This window comes from Dromiciops gliroides, chromosome 6, assembly GCF_019393635.1.
Source record: "Dromiciops gliroides isolate mDroGli1 chromosome 6, mDroGli1.pri, whole genome shotgun sequence".
In the NCBI taxonomy this organism is placed as follows: Eukaryota; Metazoa; Chordata; class Mammalia; order Microbiotheria; family Microbiotheriidae; genus Dromiciops; species Dromiciops gliroides.
Genome location: NC_057866.1, coordinates 67,748,243 through 67,766,907, shown reverse-complemented (window position 1 = coordinate 67,766,907; position 18,665 = coordinate 67,748,243). Strand labels below are relative to the sequence as shown.

Genomic DNA, 18,665 nt, shown 5'->3' with positions numbered 1-18,665 from the left:
TATTGACCAAAGGAACGTTGATGATGCTCTTGTCGAGTGCACTTTGACAAGATGATGGAACCTGTAAAAGGGACACGCGACAAAAAAGTAGAGAACAAATTAGGTATACTCTAGGAAAAACATCTAGAGAACATGAGCAGGGCCAAGTAGGTGATCACTTGATCTTAGCCTCAGTAGACCAAGAAGTCCATATGCTATGGACCTGTGAGAATTTGTGATTTCCTACACCCATTATGTGTCAAAGTGGGACTTTTGGTATTCTCAACTCCCAGGCCAGCCATTTATACACTACACCAAACTACCTCCATTATATAATTAGTATAAAATATCCTTTTTGTTATATTTTTCAGTGATTCAAATCACTAATTCAGTACTTTTTTTAAATTTTAGGGCAAATACTATAAAATAATAAATACTAAATATCATATCTCCTAAATATGATCCTAGTCCAGGACGCATTACAGTACTTAATGACTTTTTGTTGTTGTTCAGTTGTTTCAGTCCTGTCTAACTCTTTCTGAGTTCATTTGGGGCTTTCTTGGCAAGGATACTAGAGTGATTTGCTATTTCCTTCTCCAGCTCATTTTACAGATGAGGAAACTGAGGCAAGCAGGGTTAAGTAACTTGCCCAGGGTCATATAGATACTACTTGTCTGAGACCAAATTTGAACCCAGGTTTTCCTCACTCAAGTCCCAGCACTCGTCCACTCCTAACTGCCCCCTACTTGATGACTTAAGACTTGTTAATTGTACTGGGTTTTTTGGTTTTGTTTTTGTGGGGCAATGAGGGTTAAGTGTCTTGCCCAGGGTCACACAGCTAGTAAGTCTGAGGTCAGATTTGAACTCAGGTTCTCCTGAATCCAGGGCCAATGCTTTATCCACTGTGCCACCTAGCTGCCCCCTAATTTTACTGTTAATATGAAACATGCCATCATATTTTTAGGATGGACCTAATAGGGATTTTTCATGAAAACATTGTTATTAAATTGGCTCTGTCATTTTTATTTTGTAGGTGTAATCCCTTTCCATGGATTCTCAATGTATGGTAAGTTGGACTTTAAAAGTCATTAATATAACACTGTTAGTGACTTTAAACAAAGAAATCACATTTATTTCACCCCTACCTGACACTTAACCAGTTAACCATGCTGCAAATGTTTTCAATCTTTAAATTCTTGTTTGTGTGTTTCATTAAAAAATAAAATAAGGGTTCATTTTCTTTGCCACTGTAATAGTTGTCTGGCAAATTAAAATATACTTTTAATTCTGTTAGTGGAAATGGGGGGGTATAATGTCAAGATTTCATTTTAATGGACAGTAAATAATATGACTCAGGATTCTGGTGTTTGAGGACCAATCTTACCAAGAAATCTTAAAAATATAAATGAACCAGCAAATGTTAAAAGGAAAATACAGAATCAGGTTTGATCTCATGATTTGTCTAGGCTGTTGGTATGTACTACATCTGTTACACTGACGTATGCAGTCAGTCTCAAGTACATGTGAAGAGAGGCCTGAGTGCCACTCTGTCATCCCATGCCAGCAGATGATGAACAAGAGGAGCTAATGAACTTTTCTGGCTTTGGCTGGAGTGACAAACAAGGGGCAGTTTGGGGAAGCTTGTCATATACTTCCAGCATAGAATTTTTAAATTTGGAGTTTATTATGACATACTTTCTAAGCAGTGTTTTCCCCTTGTTTTTAATCATCTGGTTTACAATGGGTAGTCTCAATTGCATAGTTTCTAGTAAAAAGTTCATAAATCATTAAATGTATTGCTTTATGAAAAATTCATTAATGCTCAATATTTAAAAAAATCTAAGTTAATGGTATGACTATAAAGCATTTAAAACTAGGGTCTCAGCAGATATCAGATAATACTCATTAAAAATACATAGGAGGGGCAGCTAGGTGGCGCAGTGGATAGAGCACCAACCCTGGAGTCAGGAGTACCTGAGTTCAAATCCAGCCTCAGACACTTAACACTTACTAGCTGTGTGACCCTGGGCAAGTCACTTAACCCCAATTGCCTCACTAAAAAAAAAAAATACATAGGCATCTTGCTGATATTCTCTTCTCAAAGAGCTCTAGAAGTCCTCACTTTACTCAATTAGTTTTACGTAACCTATGAATAGGGAAGTAATACAGTTGTATTCCTTTAGTTAAAAATATGATCATCTAAATATTCCGCCCCTAATTTATACCAACCAGTCTTCCCCTTATTTTGTGCAGATTAGTGAAGTTGTATTGCAATACTTTAAAAAATCATTTTCTGAAGGAAGGGGATAGTTTAAAATCGATGAAAAAAAAGTAGTGTGTGTCAATTTCACTTATATTTCAAGGGAGTGAAGCAGGTGAGAATGTTTATTCAAAGAAAGTCTAATCTCCAGAAGATTTTTGTAAGATATTTTTAATAAATGTTATAATTACAAGTAGAATAGAATTGCCTAATGGCTAGAGATCTGGACTTCTATCAAAGAAGACCTTGGTTCACATCTTGCCTTTGATGCATACTGGCTGGGTGATGTTATTATATTCTTGATGCTCTGGAAAACTCTAAGTTACATAAAAGTCACGGAGAAGGGGCAGCTAGGTGGTGCAGTGGATAGAGCCCTGGAGTCAGAAGGACCTGAGTTCAAATCCAGCCTCTGACACTTGACACTTACTAGCTGTGTGCCCCTGGACAAATCACTTAACCCCAATTGCCTCACCAAAAAAGTAAAAAGAAAAAAGAAAAAGAATAAAACCTAAAAAAAAAAAATTAAAAGTCACAGAGAAGCCACCAGCCTGCACTGAAAGGAGATTCCTCATCTAGGAATCCATGAGAGAGATGAAAACACAGGTCCAGTTTCTATTCCTATGCCTATACCTATATGACAGGATTCAACATAATACAATTCTACTATTTTTGCTTAGAAGGGAGTTGGTATATTAATCAAAAATAAATTAATCGGGGGCAGCTGGTTGGCACAATGGATAAAGCACTGGCCCTGGATTCAGGAGGACCTGCATTCAAATTTGACCTCAGACACTTCTCACTTACTAGCTGTGTGACCTTGGGCAAGTCACTTAACCCTCATTGCCCTGCAAAACAAAAAACAAAACAAACAACAAAAACAAAACAAAAACAAATTAATCTGCTGTTTTGAATATTAGTTAACCATTAGTGGGCTCTTTAGACTTCTGTTTCATATATTGGGAAGTAGTTGTATTTTTTCTAATTTCATATAAAATTTTGTTTCTGCATCCCTTCACCAAATAATAGTTTTAAAACTTTTAAACTTTAAGTTTAAATGTCAGTATCTAAGAAGCTATCAGCTTACTACAGAAATGAAATTGAGCCTTAAAAAGCAGAGAGAGAGAGAGAGGAGAAAGATTGATTTTATCCTTTTGTATCTGATATATATACATGGTACATCTAGGTTATTTCCTTATATTGTGATGTCTATGAGAATGGGACCATTTCTTTTCTAATATGTCTATCAGACCTAACAAAGAATGTTTAATAAATAGTACTTGATTTTGACTATCACAATTAGATTTGGGATGGTTAGTGACTATGGTAGCATCTTTTTGCCCTTTAACTTCTGTGAAGTTGGTGGATAGCTTACCAAACTCCATAACTGTATATGCATTTAGAAATGTATCCCTACAATTGGTTTGTCTTTAGTTTTCCTAATCCTTCAGATAAATTAAACTGACCAGTTACTACTATTGGCTTTCTTGTGGTGTTTTGGTAAACAGAATCATCATACTGTATGACTCTTTAACCCAGAGATTACTTCTTGAAGCATTTTTTTATTTGATCATTCTTTTCTTTCACTTTTTAAAAGTGAAAAGAAACCAAGAAAGGCAGGAGACTGATTGATTGATGGGCTCAGAGCTCCAGAGCTTCTTACCAATCAATTTTACATCATTGACATTATAGGTCATTTTAATTTTATTAAAGCTAGTAAAACTTCAGAATTTCGTTTTGTATTTTTGAGCTACAAGTTGATTATTGTTTTGCTCCCAAATATCTTTGTTATAATTTTGAGATTTTAAAATCGCAAAAACCAATCTGTTACCTTTTTACCAATACAGTTTAGTTCTAATCTAAAATTACAGCTTCCTGATGTGCTAGTGCAAAATTAAACTTGCCTAGATCTGTTTACTGTGCCTTTCTCTGCCTTGTGCTATGATTTTATATTAGGTGAAAGAACATTCCATTTTTCTTTGTTATATAGTTCCAGCTTCTCTTTGACAGTCAATTTGTTTTAAGCAAGTTTGAAAGCAGCTCTCTTTGACCTTGGTTCTATCCTCTAAACTGAGCTTGTTCTTAAACATTTATTTTTAAAAGTTTTAAAAACTTAGCAAAAATAATTTATATGAAGATTTAAATGTACTGGGTTTAATCCTCTCATACTATATATAGCTAGGTAGTACAGTAGATAGAGTGCTGGGCCTAGGGTCAGGAAAACCTGAGTTCAGATCCAGCTTCAGACCCAGGGCAAGGCATTTAAACTCTCTCAACTTCAGGGATAATAATAGCACCTACTTCCCGGCACCTCTCATTTTTGAGGTTCAAATGAGAAGCACATAACACATTGCCTGGAATATGGTAGATGCTGTGTAAGTGCTCTCTGTTGTTGTTATTTTACTTGTTACAAGCTTATTAACGAGGGAAATCTTATCTCAGTCATTAGAGGAACTTGGATCTTTGGAACTCTGTGGTTCCCTGCCACTTCTGATGTTCTCTGACATCTCTGAGCTCTTTATTTATTCTTCCAGAATGTTCCAATGCTGGAAGGCCAATCTGATTCCTTTCCAGAGCGCCAGTCACCTCATACACAAAATTATAGATGGTTTGATTTTTATTTGTTGTTGCTGCTGCTGCTGTTGTTCCTTAAGAGTGTGTTTGAAGTTGGAAATGTCCTGTAGAAAGGCATTGTCTAAGATGCGATTATTTCAGCCTTGGATAAGCCTAGATTACGTTGGCTTCTCTTTAGCTCGTGCTCTATTTCTGCTTTTCTATATAAAAAAAGATACTAATGGCAGAAAAACTACATACTGCCAGATCAAACATGGTATCCCCTTTCAGGACTCATAGCTTTTATATATGCTTCAGAAGCCAGTGTGTGGATTTTAAATGGTGTAGCGTGAAATCTAAAATAACATGTTATTATTAGACATATATATGATTGATACTTCTCAATGAGGGCAGTTACTGTGAATGTTTGGATTTACTTACATGCATTTTGGTTCATGAAACTAATTTTGTAGTTTGCAACATTGTCAATTAATTTTTTTTATCCTTTCAGTTGCTCCACTTTGTTTTCTGTACCATGAACCTTCCAAATTGTATCAGATATTCCGTGAGATGTATGTGCGTTTTTTCTTCAGACTCCATTCCATCTCTTCTCATCCTTCTGTAAGTTAATTAGAAATTGAGTCATTAGTTTATACTGTCATTTTTTATTAGAAGACTATATAGTGGCAGATTTTCTTTAATTGTATTTATGTACACTTGTTAAAATAATACTACAAGACTACACACTTAATTTGTAATATTGAATGATAGATCATAGTAATTCTGGTATAGAATCAGGGCAGTGGGGTGGTTCTAAGAGGGAGGAAATAAAAGTAAATGTTTTTATGAAGAACTAGGAAAAAATTCCTTTGATTAAATCGGTTTGGAGAAGTGTCATCTTTTATCTATTGAAACATGAATGCAAATTCAGAATTCTGTAAAAATCATTTTAATGTGAAAGCATGTTCTAGAACAACTTGCTACATGTGTACTGGCCTTTTTGGTTCTGAAGAAAATGAAACATTTCAGACCATCGACAAGTAAAGAAATTATTACTTGTCACTTGTTTTCCAAGTTCATAATTTGATATTTTGGCAAGTTATCCATGTGATTTTAAATGTTTTCCCTTACCTTTCTCACTTAGCTTTTCTAAATTTTTAGAGACAAGTAAAAAAGCAATTAAGCACAAAATTTTTTAAATCTCTCTTCTCCATTTTCTTTGGTCCTTGTCTTATTTTTATTACTATCTCCTCCCCTGCCTCTTCCAACAACTAGAATGAGTGGGGCTTTTATTTCGTTTTTGAAATGTACTTATCTTTTTTGAGCTTCCTTGACCCACATAGAGGTAGTTTTGACCACGCAGTTGAAATGTTGAATAAAATTCACATGTGAGGAACCACACCTCCTAAAATAAGATTTTTCTGTCCCATTTAATGAGCCATCATGGTACCTGAGGAAGGTGCTTATAGTGAATTATCTGCTTTTTATTCATCTAGTATAATCACATGCATTATTGCATGTGGGAGGTGGAAGGCAGGAGAGGAGTTAACTCTCTTTATACAGTCCTAATCTTAGTGTTTTAGTGCAAGCTAAAGCTTTTATTATGAGATGATTCTAGGATTACACAAATGCAAGCAATAAAATTCTGCCCAGCATCTTAGGACACAAAACATTTAGATAACTTGATTTTGCTCTTGTCTTCCTCTGTTTTTATCTGAAATGGAAGTCAAACTGATAAAATCTCTCTTCTCATCTTCTACCTCAGGGGCGGCCTGAAATTTTCTTCTCTCATTTCCCTGAACAGTTCTGTACTTCAGGGTTCAAAGCAACATCTACAGTTACCATTTCCTTAGACAAATAGAATTTGACAATGAATAAGTCTTAGATTTCCTATCACTACTTTCATACTGAGCTTACAGTTACTTTACTTGATTGCCTGACTATTTCAACTTGCCTTGGCCCAGTCATACTTTTTTTAGTAGAATAAGGACTTGCAGGTAGTCACCTCTTTTTCAAGCCTGCCATGAATCCTGTGAATTTAGAATTGGGACAATTTTTTTTTTCTGTAGAAACTCAAAAATAATATTAAAATTTCCCCTGCAGCATCAGTCTCAAGGAATGCTAAGCTGCCAGTCTTGATTCAGGAATGTGTATATTGTTTCCTAAAGAATCCTTTTTTTTGTTGTTTCTTATGCTACACTAATACTTTTTTCCCCTTCTTTTTTATTGGTTATCAAAGAGTCACATAATGACTACCTGATGTCAACACCAAACAAATAGTTTTCTTGATGGGGTGACAAGAGTAAGAGAGGGAAGGAAGGGGAGGTTTTATATTACAGAAAGAGTGGGAAAAGCAACAGGAAATATTTTTTTCCTAGGAGAGAGGCAACAGGAGGGGAAAGCCATTATGGAGGGAGACAGCAAAGGGTGTGGGGAAGGCGACAGGGAAATACCCGCAAACTGGCAAGTATCCAGAAAAAACTAATTTCTCTGTGGCCTAATTGATCTCACATATCAGGCCAAATAACATTTGTTCTGTGCAATAATGTTTTTCCTGGACTATTTGTATATTACCTATCTCATTCAGTGGGGAGACCATTTGATTAAAAATGAGACATCCTGGGGCTTATAATAAGCTGTTTCTGTACTTAAAAGATGTTTGAAATTTCTCATTTGTTCAATGCAATGAATGATTTACTAACAACATTTTCCATTTGTGTTTTTGCTGCTTAAATTAAAAATATTTAAGTAATATTTACATTAATATTGATGATTTTTTTCTCATTGTGAACTTAGAAAATAACTTTGAAACAATTTAAGTAGCATAACTATTTTTAATGAATTATTATTATGTTAGGGTATTGTTTCACTGTGTTTGCTGTTTGAGACACTTCTTCAAACTCATCTTCCACAACTCTTTTATCATCTACGGGAAATTGGAGCTCAGCCGTGAGTATTTTTCTCTTATTTGTGTAATAGGGAAACATACTCCCCCATTAATCAATTAATCAATTAACCAATATTTATTAAACATATACTCTGTGAAAGATAGTGTGCTAGGCCACAAAGCCAAAAGCAAAACCATCCCCATCCTCAAAGAGTTTACATTCTAATGGGGGAGACAACATGCACGTTTATAAGTACGTTGCACATACTCATACAAAACAGATACAAAGTAGGGAAGGTCCTGGCAGGTGGGAGGGCCAGGAAAGGAAAGGTCTAATGCAGATGTGGTACTTGAGCTGAGTCTTTTGGAAAAGAAAGTCCCTAGAGGTGAATTAACTCTTTCAAGGCAGAAATATACCATTAAGTTAAGTGGAATCATAATCATGCATTAATAAACTATGCCTTCAAAACAGTCTGGAAATCTGTGGAAGGATTTATAGATACCCAACACATTCTTTACCAAGAACTTCCTGTCTGGGACAAGAGGTGCAGCAATGGATTCTTTCTATTCATGATAAAAGATATTTGCCACATACGAGGAAATAATCTGTGGAGACTTGTACTGGATTCTAAGTGTGATGTTCAGACAAGCATGATATTCTGATTTGCCAGAGTTGATGAAGGTTAAAATAGGTGGGGATGCACTAAGGAAGATAGATTCTGACTCCTCCCTCAGACTGTTTGAAGATTCTAGTGCATCGATGATTCCCACTCACCAAACATGTCAGGTGTACTGGACTACACGAGTGCTGGCGTAATTCAGCCCTGCTTTCAAGAAGCTTCCAGTCTGCTAGCAAAGTGGGTGAGGAAATTAGTACAAATAGTCCCTTCTGCTAAGGAGGTAATTTAGATAGGGGAGATAACATGGACGGACAGATGGATGCATGGATGGATGGATGGACATATAGGTGTATATATCTAAAAATACTCTGTGTGTGTGTGTGTGTGTGTGTGTGTGTTTGAGTGAGAGAGAGAGAGAGAGAGAGAGAGAGAGAGAGAGAGAGAGAAGGAGGGAGGGAAAGAGAGGTAACAGAGACAGAGAGGAGAGAAAAAAAGATATAAGTAATTTTGACAGAAAGCTCTAGTAACTGGGGGAAAAGTGTTTGAACTAAGCCTTGAAGGAAATGAGGTGGCAATGAGGTGGGCATGTTTTCTAGGCCTGAGGAATAGCCACTGGAAAATCATGGGAAGTGGTGATAGAGTATCATGTCTGAGGAGTAGTAAGAAGGCAATTTTGGCTGAAGATGAACACAAGTCAGGTCTACTTAGACTGGGAAAGTAGTTTAGAACCACACTGTAAAGGGCTTTAAGTGTAAAACAGAGAAGTTTATATCTGATCCTTGAAATGATAGGGATTCACTAGAGTTTATTGAGGTGGAGAATGGGGAGAGTGATGGTTACCTTTAAGAAAATCACTTTGAATATATAGAGAACTAAATCAAATTTCTAAGAATGTAATTCATTCCCCAATTGAGAAATGGTCAAAGGATATGAACAGGCAGTTTTCAGATGAAGAAATCAAAACTATCTACTGCCATATGAAAAAATGCTCTAAATCACTATTGATTAGAGAAATGCAAATTAAAACAACTCTGAGGTACCACCTGACACCTATCAGATTGGCTAATATGACAAAAAAGGAAAATAATAAATGTTGGAGTAGCTGTGGAAAAATTGGAACACTAATGCATTGTTGGTAGAGCTGTGAACTGATCCAACCATTTTTTTTTCCATAAAAGTATTTTATTATTTTCCAGTTACATGTAGAGATAGTTGTTTTTATAAGATTTCTAGTTTCAAATTTTTCTCCCTCCCTCCCCTCCCTACCCAAAACAGCAAGTAATCTGATATTGGTTATGTAAGTACAATCACATTAAACATATTTCTGCAATAGTCATGCTGTGAAAGAAGAATCAGCAAAAAGGAAAAATCTCAAAAAAGAAAAACAACAATGAAAACAACAGAAATAGTATGGTTCAATCTGCATCTAGATTCCACAGTTCTTTTTTTTTTCTGGATTTGGAGAACATTTTCCATCATGAGTCCTTTGGAACTATCTTGGACCATTGTATTTCTGAGAAGAATCAAGTCTATCACAGTTGATCAACACATAATGATCCAATCATTCTGGAGAGCAATTTGGAACTATGACCAAAGGGCTATGGGACTGTGCATACCCTTTGACCCAGTAATACCACTACTAGGTCTGTATCCCAAAGAGATCATAGAAGAGGGAAAAGGCCCCACATGTATAAAAATATAGCATCTCTCTTTGTGGTGGCAAAAAATTGGAAATCAAGGGAATGCCCATCCATTGGGGAATAGCTGAACAAGTTGTGGTATATGAATGTAATGGAATACTACTCTGCTGTAAGAAACATGAGCAGGAGGAGTTCAGAGAAACCTGGAAGGACTTATATGAACTGATGCTGACTGAGAGAACATTGTACACAGTAACAGCAACGTTGGGTGATGATCAGCTGTGATAGACTTGGCTCATCTCAGCAGTGCAATGATCCAAACAAAACAATATCAAAGAAATCATGATAGAAAATGCTCTCCACATCCAGAAGAAAGAACTATGGATTCTGAATGCAGATTGAACCATACTGTTTCTACTTTTTGGTTGTGTATTTTTTTCTTTTTTGAGGTTTTTCCCTTGTGTTATTCTTCTTTCACAATATGACTAATGCAGAAATATGTTTAATGTGATTGTACATATATAATCTATATCAGATTGCTTTCTGTCTTGGGGAGGGGGGAGGGAAGGGGAGGGTGGAAGAAAAATTTGGAGCTAAAAATCTTATGAAAACAAATGTTGAAAACTGTTTACATGTAACAAAAATAATAAAATACTTTTATGATTTAAAAAAAGGGGAAAAAAAGAAAATCACTTTGACAGCTTTGTGCTTGAACTGGAGTGAGGCAGGAGAGACCAGGCAGAAATCATCACAATATATCAAGCAAGTGGTAGTGAAAGTCTTTGTTAGGGTAGTGACTGTGAGAATGTAGAGAAGGGGATTAAAAAGAATAGATATTGTGGAAATACAAATAACAAGATTTAGCAGTTGATTGGGTCTGCTAATGAATGAGGGTGATGAGTCAGGGATGACACTGAGCTTGCAAACCAAGGTGACTGGAGGCACGGTGAAGAGAGGGATCACTTCTAGCTGGGATAATCAAGGAATGATTCATGGAGAAGATGCCACCTGATCTTATTATGGCTTGCCTACAACATATTTCATTTTTTATTCACTCCATTTATGAATCAGTATAATCTAAAAAGTAGAAAATAAAAGGAGAATTTCTCATGGCTGACCTAGCTATCTTAACAGGTATTTTCAACCTCCTAATATCTTAATCCTGCATACTTTGGTATGGAATTCTTCAACTAAGCAGTTCTACTGTCTTCCAGAGAATAGTTACATTGTTAATTCCTAGGACTCTGAAAAGAGTATTCCTGATTATAGAATGATTTGGTCTTATTCTGAATATTTAGGTTTTTTTAAGAGAAATACAGATGTCACTTTCTTCCTTTTTCCCTTCATTACAGACTTCGTATATCATTTAAGTGGATGGTACGCGCATTCTCCGGTTACCTAGCTACGGATCAGCTTTTGCTTTTATGGGATAGAATCCTAGGATACAACTCTCTGGAAATTCTTGCTGGTAATATGGAATGTCTATTTGTAAAACAGATGTATCCAAAAAGAAAGAACAGTCATTTTCTTTACGTAGAGTAAATACTCTATCAGGATGTTCCTCATCGGTAGACCTTTATGGTATTCAAAATCATAGCGTGTGAAAAGAGTTATTAAGATTAAATTTAATAGGGATAAAATGTCAAATCCTTTACTTTATACCTGTGGAAGTAGATAGGAGAAATAGGAAATGTTAAAAGGAAAAGGAGACTACAAAGGATAGAGAAGATCTGGCTATAAAACAGTTGATGTGAAAAAGATCTAGTCTGTTTTGATAGATAGCAAGTGCAATGTGAGTCCACACTTTGGGGATATGTTCTCCCCAAAAGCCCATGTTCTCTTTCTTAAATTTTTTTTAAAACTGTGATTTCATCACTGTGCGAGTACTACTTTCATGACCTGGCTCACAACACCTCTGTAATTTAGTAGAAGTTTCCCAGCATTTCTGAATCTAAAAAATTTATCACTCTGCTGCCAGTCTGGTGATGAACCTCTCTAAGCTTAGCGAGGCGAGTCTTGGGAAGACAGACAGACAATCTTGCCTGCACTCAAATGGAGCCTCTCCGGTTTTATAGTACCTGCCAAAGTTTACACTTTCCTGACAAAGCCATCAAGAATCCTGGCCTCTCTGTGATGAGGTCTCAGAGTAGTGTGTCCTGAGGGAAAGAGGTCCCACTATCACCCAACTGGTGAGACCATATAGGCATTGTTTGACCCCTTTTTGGGCACCACAGTTTTAGAGGGAATCCAGAAGTGGGTGACCCAGAATGGTGATGGAATTCAAAACTATGACTTAATTAGTTGAAGGGACTGGAGAAGAAACGAATTAGGATGAACATGTCTTCTAATATTTACGTGTCGTCATGTGGACTGGAGATTAGATTTGTTCAGCTTAAAATCTGTGTAATTTAAAATTCTAAATGTGGGCTCTAATCTGTTCCCCCAGTTTTGGGGGAAACTGACTAAAATCACTGACAAAACGAGTTTAGATTTTTAAGAGTTTATTGAAATATAGAAAGAGAAAGATTGAGAACAGAATTCTTACAACCTCGCAATCCTATCTTTCTTCAGCTCCTCTCTGTCTTTTCCCCGTCACCACCAAGTCAGGAACCAAAAAGACACAGAGCTCTCCACACAGGCCCTCCTTCCTCCTTCCTGTCCCCTCCTAAAAAATAGGAGGCTCCTCCAGTTGATTGGCTGGTAGCCTTGATAGACTGCACCCATGAGCAAACGTCACTTCCTGACGCCAAGGAAAAGCCGCACGGGCCTTGCCCTCTGAGGCATTCTCCTCATGGCGGAGCTTTCCTGTAGTAAGTCTCCAGTAGGTGGCATCATTCCAATCATTACAAATCAGAGGACAGAGCTAAGATCAATGAGTGGCAGTGACTTTAAAAAGAAAGACTTTAAAAAAAAAACTTTTAAGAATTTCATTATAGGAAGACAGATTTTTACTCAGTATTCAAACAAAATCTGCCCTTATTCCTTCCTCCCCGCCAAAAAACCTCAACTTCCTAACAATATAAAGAAAAATTTCCAAGTAACTTGAGCTGTTCAAGAAGGACTGGATTGCTCTGGAAAATAGTGAGTTCTTCCTCACTAAACATATCCAAGCAGAAGCCGTTTAACTATTTGTCAAGGACACTAGAAGCATGATTTATACTGTGGGTGAAGGTTGGATTTGATGGCCTTTAACATCCTTTTTGACTTTGTAGTTCTGTGATTCTCTGATCCAAGGTATCTGAGCTTGGTTCTAATTATTTCCATTACTTAAGAAAATTAAGAACTCTCAGTCTACATTGGCACACTGGATATTCATTCCCAATAACAGAGAACTCAGGGTTTTCCCCTACCCAATAATACCCCTCTTACTATTTCATTGTGACAGCAACTCACTCTGCTGGAGTTAATCAAGGATTACTTTATTATAGCTGTTAAGTACTTATCATTTTTATTAGGCTAATGGGCCTCCCATTATGGACAGCCCAGTTTCTCAAACTATCTAAAAATAGAGTTTTTAAAGCTTAAGTTGCTCAATTTTATTATTCCACATTACATTTCTTTTTACCAATCTCCTTATCCACTCACTCACTGAAGCACAATCCTAGTTCAGGCTCTTACTGTGTCTCTCCTGGCAAACTGCTTTCTAATTGGTTTCCATGGTTCTACTGTCTCTCTTCTCCAACTATCCTCCATGTAATCACCGAAATAATCTTCTGAAGGCACAGATAGGATTGTGTCACTGCCCTGCCCCAAAATGTTCATGTAAAGCACTCCACTGTCTGTCTCCAAGCTATTTTTTCTGTATTCCAGCCAAACTTGCAGTTCCTCAAGTTTGATACTGTATCTCCTGACTCGTAAGCTGTCTACCATGCCTGAAATGCTCTCCTCAACCCCAACTCTTATGAATCTTTTTCCTTCAAAGAAACTCAGGTCTTTTTAAACATGTAGTAGTCCCTACTTCCCCCAGTTAAACTACCTTGTATTTGCTTATCATTATTTTTTTTTCTTTTCGGGGCAATGGGGGTTAAGTGACTTGCCCAAGGTCACACAGCTAGTAAGTGTCAAGTGTCTGAGGCCGGATTTGAACTCAGGAACTCCTGAATCCAGGGCCGGTGCTTTATCCACTGCGCCACCTAGCCGTCCCATCATTATTTTTTTAATATTCCCATGTACATGTAAACTCTTTGTGGGCATGAGCTGATTTTGGTGGGGAGGGGCAGAAACGGAAGGTAGAGCACCTCAAGTAGAAGCTATATAACCATTTTTCAGGTTTGTTATATAAGGAACTCCTCTTCAGACAGAAATTGGTCTAGATAGCCTCTTTTGAAACTTAAGATTCAGCAGTTCTCTGTTATGTGAAAGGTCTGTGCCACTACAATGCAAGTAATAATAGTAAGCCACATTTTTATAGAATTTTAAAGTTTACAAAGTGCTTTCTTTACAATGATGACATAAGTGATTGAGAAAACTTGGGTGCCCAGACTTGCCCATGGTCACACAGTTAATAAGTGTTGGAGTTGGTGCATTGAGGCCCACTGCTCCCTCTTGGTATTCCATTCCTCTTGATCCAGCTGTCCCTAGTTATCTGAGAGTTTATGGCTCCAGCATCCAACCTGGGCCCCATTGCTTACCTGAGGAATGTCTTTTCTGCATTGTAGTTTACTAATTTAAACTGTTTCTCTTTTTCTATTGGCGCAATCTGTACTGCCCAGATGCTTTGGTTTCATATTTATTTATTGTTCTCTTTACTAAAATCTTGTGGTCTTTCATAGAGATTTCTTATTAACAATAACCTAAACCTATTCCTGTTTAACCTATGTGAGGCATTGACATAATTACACACATGCAAGCCTGAGAAATGGAGAGGGGGAGGGAGAAGCAGCTTTATCACAGCATATAAAGTGCTTGGTTAATGACATTTCACTGCTTCACTTGTGCTAAATAGATCTGGGGCTGAATGTGATTGGAATTATCAGGAAAGCAAATGCACAACAGCCATCATGCAAAAACAGCACAATAGAATAAAAAGAGCATTGGACTTCGGGAGCCAGGAGATTTGATTCCAATTCTGGTTCTGCCTTTAACGAGCCCATTAGGCTGGGTGAGCTGCTTCTTTCTGGGAGTCAGTTTTCTAAACCATAAGATAAGAAGGATGGACTAGGTAAGTTTTATGGTCCCTTCCAGTTCTAAAATTTAATGGTTCTATGAAGGATGCATTTTTTTTACCCCATCCCTTCTTCTAGAGTGGGATATTAAATTCTAAGCCTTCAAATAGAAAAAAAATTCTCTTCTTTCATCTTCCAATATATGGAAAATATTTCTTGTTAAAAATTAGGAATGTTGTGGAAATAATATTCTCTTGAGTTATAGTTTCCTATAGGAGTAATTATAATAAAATTAAATTTTTCAAAGAGCAAGGTAGTGTTCCATTACATGTAATGGAATAAATAAAGTAATATTCCATTATCAACCACACCTTAGAAACGATTAATGGCCTAAGCATATGTGTATATAGACATACGTGTGTATATATGTATGTCTATATACACACATGCACACATATACATATACATTCATGTGTATATGTGTATATACCTATATATACGTGTGTGTGTGTGTGTGTGTGTGTGTGTGTGTGTGTGTGTGTGTGTATAGATAGATTTCCAAGACTTCTGAATGGCAAAATTAGATGATTAATGAAGTTGCATTATTAAGCATTTCATTATTGGCATTGAAAGTTCCTTTCTATATTGAGCTAAAATTTTCCTCCTTATAGATTCTACCAATAGCTTTTGGTTCTGCCATCTGGAGCTATATAGGAAAAAGCCCATTTCATAAGACAGCCCTTGAAATATTAAAGATAGCCATTATGCTCTCTCTTAACCCCTGCCTATTCCTATCCTAGTCCCCTTCTTTGGATGTATTCCACTGTGTTTTGAAGTTCCTTTTGGGCACCACATTTTAGTTCAAAGGAAGAATCCATATAAGTAGGAACTTTCTAATGATCAGGCTATTCATATGTATAATGAGTTGAGTGGGAAATTTCCTACAACTAAAAACATTTGAATTGAGGCTGGATAACCATTTGTCAGAGACATTGTAGAAGGAATTCCTCTGTTGTGTAGGATATTGGAACAAATGACCTCTGATCTAAGAGGAGAGAAGGAACTTATATAACATTTCCTTTCCCACCCCAATTTCCCATTTGCTTTTTCAAAAAATTGAAAGAAAACTACTGGGAACTCTGAAAATGAGGAAGGAAAATGACAGGAGTACTCTCATGTTAAGTCTCAGCTATACAGAGAATAGATTATTTTATATAAATTGTGCTGATTTGTGTTACTTCTAATATACACTATGATGAATAAATAAATATGAACCTTTGCTGATCTTAATGTAACCCTTGAGAAAAATATCAATGCATTAGGAATCTGGTTCAATTTGAAGAATTATGACTTCATTCAGAGCTTCTATTGTGATATAGTGAAAAGAGCATTGAACAGAGATTCAGAAAACTGAAGTTCTAGCCATTACTCTGCTATTTCATTATGACTTTTGGCAAGCCACTTAATCAAGGGGCCTCAGTTTCCCCAATTAGAAGATGACATAATTGGACCACATTGTTTCTGAGTCTAGTGTTCTCTGAGTCCAAGATTGTGGGGGTTAGTTTAAAGAAAAATATCTAAGCAATATTATTGGTGTAGTTGTTTAGTGATAAAAGACTGAATGTAGTTTGTAAAATCAAAAGGTACTAAGAGAATTACTACTTCTCATATCAAGGCCTTAATTCAGTTGACAAATATTCAACAAATACAAGAAATTGTGTATCTTGGCTCTGTGGCAAATAGTACTATTCCAAGGGAAGGCTGGACAGGCCTAACATTACAGCAGACCAAAAGGAAATTCTGTGATGTGACACCAAGATAAATAAAGATTGTGAGTGCATAAGCATTTCGGAACCTGAGGTCAGTTGGTGAGCTGCCCTTATTTTTTCTTCTCCTCCTACCTTTGGAAAAAGTTAATTGCCTGCCCTTTAGAGCTTCTTCCTGATCTAACAAAGAGGATTTTCACAGACCAGTCCAGCCTCCATGGACATTCAGCAACTATAGAGGAAAGAAAACCAGACTGCCTGTCCCACTGTTACTACAGGGCCTACACTAAATAAAAATGGGGGTCAAGAGACTGACATTGGAAAGAATTTACTCGTCCAAAGAAATAGTTTATATCTGATATTTTTGTAAGCCTAATAGTCGGTGACTCTAAAGTCTAACCTTTTCTGGTTTTGGTTTTTAAAATAATGTCTTTCTCCTCATTATCTTTTAACTACACTACATAGAGCTCACTTGGACTTTCTGCTAGTTACCCTGCACTCACTACTAAGGGGATCAGGAAAGGCCCCCTATAGGAGGTGATACCTGAACTGAGACTCGAAGGAAGCTAAGGATTCTAAGAGGCAGAGGTGAGGAGGGAGTGCATTTCAGGCCTGGGGGACAGCCCGTGCAAGGGCTTGGAGGTGGGAAATGTAAGAAACATAAAAGGGAATAGTGTAAAGTAAATCTGGCAAGGTAGGCTAGACTAATACTTCACCAGGCTTTAAATGCCAAACTGAAGAATTTGTATTATTATCTGAAAGGCAACAGAGAACCTCAGAAAGTTCTTGAATAGAGGGGGGTGGCTTGTCAGCTTCAGGAAGTTTATTTTGTCAGTTCTGTGGAAGAGGGATTGAAGGGAAAAGAGACTGGAATCAGGACCCAATCAAGAGGCAGCAACAGACCAGGATGGAGGTATAGGGGCCTGGCTCAGGCTGATTGCTGTTTGCTCATGGGGTGGATACAAGAGATATTGTAGAGATAAAGTTTATATGATGTGGCAGTGACTAGATCTATGGGGGTAAGATAGAGTGAAGATTGGGGATGACCCTGAAGCTCTAAACTTTGGTAACTAGAAGGATAGCATTGCCCTTAGCAGAAAGAGTGACATTTCTCTTTCTCTTAATCCATAGCCTCATTTAAAGTGACCTGAAAGAATATTCATTAATATTAATATTGACTAGAGTCGATGGTGGCATAAATAGATGTCCATGTAAGAGTTTATTCCTAATTGTTAGGAATTTGAAATGTAGTTTCTTGCATATTTGAGCTAAAAAATTGGTTGTAATATGTACATTTTATTGTAAGGGGATCACTTTATTTCTATCAGACCATGATCCTTCCAAGCCAGCCCATAATGGCTTTTTTCCTAAAGTTGCTTGCTAGATGTCTCCCTTTTAGAAACTTAAGACTCTTGATAGTAGTCCTCAGATCTTATTGACGATAATAGTTCACCTGTCTTTAAGCCATTGTTTTTCATATTGTGCTCTACAGAACCTTCAGAGCTATACAATATTTTTAAGAGTTTGTCTCAGAGTGGCATATTGACATTAACCATAGAATCATAGAAATTAGACCTGCAAGAGACCATAGTAGTCATCCCATCCAGTCACCTCATTTCACGGTAGAGGGAACTAAGGTCCAAAGAAATTGAGTGACTTGCCCAAGGTCACTTCAGCAGAATCAATTCTAGAATGTAGATGCAGTAACCCCGACCCAGTGTGCTTTCTACCATGCCACACTTGGCAGTCTTGTTCAGTTCCTGTGTTCCAAGGCCTGTATCCAAATTATAACAGTGATTCTTCCCACAACCTTTAAAGTTTAAGAAGTACTTTTCTGGGCTATCCTGTTGTCTGAACA

General features: G+C 36.9%; 1 protein-coding gene across 2 annotated transcripts in view; it reads left to right on the top strand.

Moving 5' to 3' along the window:
* The window catches only part of TBC1D19 (TBC1 domain family member 19), a 116,164-nt gene that overhangs the window by 94,338 nt on the left and 3,161 nt on the right, over positions 1-18,665 (top strand). For both annotated transcript variants that reach the window (XM_043973484.1, XM_043973483.1), the window contains 4 exons: positions 1,013-1,045; positions 5,301-5,410; positions 7,647-7,738; positions 11,289-11,404. In XM_043973484.1, the coding sequence (XP_043829419.1) occupies positions 1,013-1,045; positions 5,301-5,410; positions 7,647-7,738; positions 11,289-11,404 (351 nt within the window). The remainder of the gene's footprint in view (positions 1-1,012; positions 1,046-5,300; positions 5,411-7,646; positions 7,739-11,288; positions 11,405-18,665) is intronic.